General features: G+C 45.7%; 1 protein-coding gene across 3 annotated transcripts; it reads right to left on the bottom strand.

Moving 5' to 3' along the window:
- Positions 1-1,427: 1,427 nt before the first annotated feature.
- Positions 1,428-4,151, bottom strand: LOC115689710 (uncharacterized). 3 transcript variants are annotated; one of them, XM_030615857.2, is made up of 3 exons: positions 3,985-4,151; positions 2,430-3,867; positions 1,428-1,848 (listed from the first exon to the last, which is right to left on the bottom strand). In XM_030615857.2, exons 2-3 carry the CDS (start codon positions 3,840-3,842, stop codon positions 1,675-1,677), a joined length of 1,587 nt encoding a protein of 528 aa, XP_030471717.1. In that variant the 5' UTR covers positions 3,843-3,867; positions 3,985-4,151; the 3' UTR covers positions 1,428-1,674. The 3 variants fall into 3 exon arrangements, with proteins under 3 accessions (XP_030471717.1, XP_030471711.1, XP_056163673.1); XM_030615851.2 differs by having other exon boundaries at positions 2,430-3,912; positions 3,985-4,148; XM_056307698.1 differs by having other exon boundaries at positions 2,430-3,899; positions 3,985-4,145.
- Between the last annotated feature and the right edge of the window lie 551 nt (positions 4,152-4,702).

The following is a 4,702-nucleotide window of genomic DNA, read 5'->3' as shown; positions in this document are numbered from 1 at the left end:
TGCGTCTTTAGTATTGCAATTGAGAACAACAACAGCAAACAGCAACAACAACAACAACAACCACCGCGTCCGATTGTCCCAACTCAATTCGGACTTCGCTGTGCAATTGACGAGGGACTTGTTTAGCGAGTTCTGCAACAATGATGTATACATGTCGGCTCAGCCCGTGCAATGATCTGGATTCGACAACGATTGGGAGGAATTGTAAGGGTAAATGCCGGAAGCTAGCCCCTGCCAGGACGCTTCCTTGGACGATACCCCTACCGTTGAAGAAAACCCTCAATCAACCGTGGCGCCGGCTTCTCGAAGAAGAATGCCCTATTTCTAGAGGTTATTATTTTTTAAGAGTATCTAGCTAATTGCAGATCTTATCTACTTCTTAATACAATTTTTTCTTGTTCCTGGTACTTCCCAGAATACATCTTCCCATAACAATGCATAAGGGTGAGGAATGAATACCCCACTTGTCCAGTTCGATTCCATCCATGGGCTGTGAGTTCAAATCCTTCAATTGGCAACGATGCAAGACGGTGCTAGTCACCTTCACAGGGAAAAATAAAGAGAGGAATCCCCGCTTAAAAGCCGAAAATTAGCTGTTGTAAACTTGTAATCCAGGCGCTTTCACTCAAATTCCCAGCTAAAATTGGTAGGCTGTGCAATTCTTGCCAAATTCCTCGAATGACTGCTGCTTGTTTGGCTGAAGAGGAGCTAGCAATCTAGTAGCATTAACATTCAGGACCCGAGATTACTACTCCGATCAATTCTAATGGACCAGTACAACTACAATTTAACAGAGATTCAAGCTAAACTCGTGCTTACAGAAGAGGCCACACAATTTGCTGCATAATTGGTTCACATGTTGATCTCCTACATATGTATTTTTAGTTGCTTCAATGTATGATTCCTCTGGGGGAGAGAAAGCATAGACACAGCATGATTAGATAGAAAAAGAACAACCATTGCTACTAGGAAATGCGATTCAGATTTCAAAGTACATTTCCAGCTGAAAAATCCAGTGCTCAGGAAGCTTTTCAAGTTGTGGCATCCACATTGCAGACATGTGAAGATCATATTCAGTAAAACAGTCATGCAGTTGATTTAAGAAGCCATTGTAAGATCATGACTAATGAAGAAGTACAGTGCAGTTAATCCACAATGCAGCAATCTAAATCCACTAAAGTTCCCAACCAAATCAAATTTCCTTTCTAAGAGGCATTCTCAGTGACGATAGCAGAACCTTCTCAAGAAGAAAATGAAGGGTGAAGTGAGGGAAATCTCAATCTCATCCACCTCGCAACTGCTAAGGGATCAACTTACGCATAACCAAATCATTCAAAAGTACACTGAGTATTACAGTGAAACATAAAGAAGGAGCTACGTCTATTGACCACAAGGTGAATTCTCGTGCATGCATGGGACGAAGACAGTAGAGAAAAACTCAAAAATCTCAAACCTTTATGAAGTGACAATCAAGAATTAGTTGCAGGAAGCATCCGATGAAAATGGAAGCAAATACAATACGTGATACACTCAAAAGTTTTACAACCAATGTGAAACTGAATCTCGGACAAAGGATAAGATTTTTACTATTCCCCCAACAAAATTGGAGAAGGGGAATAAGTATGGCTCATGGCTTGAGGAAAAGAAGTATACGAATAAGTTTCAGCAGGTTGCTTAATCTGCCATTTTGTTCAAGCGATGAATAGTGCTTCGAGCAACTCTGTTAAGAGGATCGAGCTTCAGCACCGTCCTCAGGTCTTCTGCGCCAAGTCTGTACTTCTCCATACTCTCATACAAAAGAGCTCGCTGTACAAGAACGGCTACATTTGCATCGTCATGTTCTAGCACCTGTTCAACAAAAACACCCATCATGCCCTCTATTCATTCCATCCTTCTCACGAGGAATAATGCAAAATCTTGCAAATATAATATAAATAGAATGTCTTAAGAGATATTTCATCAATCCTGATTCAAAAGTTCATATGCAATCTTTGATAGCTGCCAATCTAGACGATAAACAGATACTGCCTGCCTAAATTCATTAAGCATGGGTAGGCACATGACATGGTTCTGTCAATGTTAATCTCAAAGATATGGAATCTTAAGCATAGTCAAACCCAACATGCCTAAAATAAGGCGGGTCTCAGCGAGAGGATTGATTCTTAAGCTCCCAGACAGGGAAGAATGCTTTCAGAGTTCAATATTTCTCTCTTTGAAATAGTAGAAAACATCGGTAAGCTTGTGTGTTCTGAAAAATAGCTAATCACTGCTCAAACGACATACGAATCATTCTCAAAATAATAAGGTCATCTTACCGAAGGTACAAAAATATCTGACAGATACAACCAACAAACCCCAAGGAATCGCCATGCACCACCTTCATCAATATAAGGAAGATTTCAATCTGTGAGTAACTATTGGCACTTTACCTTTGTACAGTCTGCCACAGCCTTCTTATACTCCCCAACTTCTTTGTAACATGAGGCTCGGCACGACAAGACTTCCGTGGTGGCAGAATTATCTCCAGCCTTTTCGAGGAGAATCACAGCCCACGACAACCACTTAATTGCATCGGCATATTGCCCTTGCTTCTGATTATCCATGCCCTTGTTCATAGCGGTTAAAGATGATACGCCTGAAGGAGGCGGTGGAAGCCCCTCAAGCTCTGTGGTGGAGCCGCCGCCCTCATTTCCTCCTCCAAAATCTGAATCCAAACCCCAGTCATCCACTTCCACAGCTTGCTGTCCTCCAGTGGCACCACCAACAGATGCCGAGCCAGAGGATGAAGAGAACAACACATCGAAACTGTCTGTGCCTGAGCTCTGAACAGGAGTCTGATTCTGCTGACTGAAATTCTTGGCAGGCATCCCAAAATCATCCATTTTCGAATCAAAGCTCATATTTGATGCAGCAAAATAGCTTTTATTTGCGGAAATCCCGCTCGACGAGAATGTTGTACCAGATGTCGGAGCATTCTGAAAATCTCCAAACTCCTGATTACCGGTGCCAGTCTTAGCACTAGCTTTGCTCGTTGAGTTAAGACTGCCCGACTGCTGTTTCGATCCGAAACCAACCAAATTACTGAACGGATCCTTATTGGTATTGGTTCCACCTCCACCACCAGATGCAGCAGCCATATTTTGCATCGAAGGACCTCCGAGAGTTGCGCTCTTACTGTTAGCATTCACGCCATTCCGATTAACACCCGCAATGCCACCAGTACTATAACCACCAGATCCCCAACTTCCACTATTGTACATCGAATTACCAGATTTTGGCAGCGAATCTCCTAAATTCCCCATCGAATATGCAGTCTTGCCAGCCAATGCAGCCGGCGCCGGCGCCGCCGGCGTCGTGTTCTTCAACGGGACATTGCCGCTGCTGCCCTTTCCCTGCCCTCCTAAAGCCGAGCTAACCAAATCCCCGAACAAGTTCGGGTCCTTCTTCGCGATCCCAATCCCCAACCCCAACCCTAACCCTGACCCCAAAGAACCCGTCGCCGACGACGACGACCAGCTCTTGCCGAAGATGTCGCCGACCATCGACGTGGGCCCGCCCAGGGACGCTGCCCCGGCCGACTGAGCCGGGGCGGCGGCGGCGGCGGCGGGGGGCTGGTGGGTCCACGAGGGCTTGTTGGCCTGCCACGCGGGCCTCGAGGGCTGCGCAGGCGACGACATGGGGGCGTACGAGAAGGAGGAGGAGGTGGTCGTGGTCGTGGTCTTGTTCCTCTGATCGTTCAGGGACCTGGGCTTGTTCGAACCGATGCCGATGTCAAAATCGAAGGTGTTGAGGGAACCGGAGCTGCGTTGCGGGTTGTTGGGTTTGCCATAGTTGGAATTCATCTTCGGGGTTCGAGATCAAACGGGGCTGATCGGCGAGATCCGTAAAAATTCGAATCACTATCGGATGGATCTGATGGAGAATTCAGCGGATCCGAAAGGGGGAAATGAGATCTGCGAAGAGAATGAAGGTGAAGAGGCGTACCTGATGCCGATGGAGCAAAAGAAGAGAGATCGCAGCAGCTTTTCGTAGTTCTCTTCTTCGTCTTCGGTGGATGATGGTGATGGTGGCGGCGGCGGCGGCGGTTTGGTTTTTGGGAGCTGGTATGGGAATTTAGGACAACGCTCATAATTTGGTTTCCTAAAGTTTCTTTCATTCGTTTTTTCGTTTTGGCACTGCAAAACTCATGATAATAGAGTTAAGGAAAAAAAACAGTTACGGTAAAAATAATAATTTTCTTTTACTTTTTTTACATGGGTTAATACCACGAAAAACTTTAAATCGGTACACTTATGATAAATTTATCTAAAACTAATTTTTTGATCACAAAAAACCCCAGACCGGTATACCTGTGACAATTTTATCATTCGTTAGTTTCCATCAAATTTCCGAATTGGATGACACGTGACAGTTGATGTGTGACGCCCAAGAACGTCACGCGTGACATGTGTCTTTTAAGGCTCCGTTCGTTTGGTGGAAAATATTCTCCTTTTGGAAAATATTTTCCCGGAAGTCATTTTCCTGGAAAATGTTTTCTCGGACCATAATTTTCCGGTGTTCGGCGATCAATATGAAAAAGTTTCGGAAAATATTTTTCGCCGGCGATTGGCGGCGGCGGCGGCCGGCGACGGTGGCCGGCGGCCAAGCGCAGCCGCGGTGGCGGCGGCGACCGACGGCGGCCGCGACCGGCTACGGCGGGCCG

This window comes from Syzygium oleosum, unplaced genomic scaffold (assembly GCF_021117445.2).
Source record: "Syzygium oleosum isolate NSW1041296 unplaced genomic scaffold, Sole_v2.1 Sole_v2.58, whole genome shotgun sequence".
Lineage (NCBI taxonomy): Eukaryota > Viridiplantae > Streptophyta > Magnoliopsida > Myrtales > Myrtaceae > Syzygium > Syzygium oleosum.
This window is presented reverse-complemented; position numbering and strand designations above follow the sequence as displayed.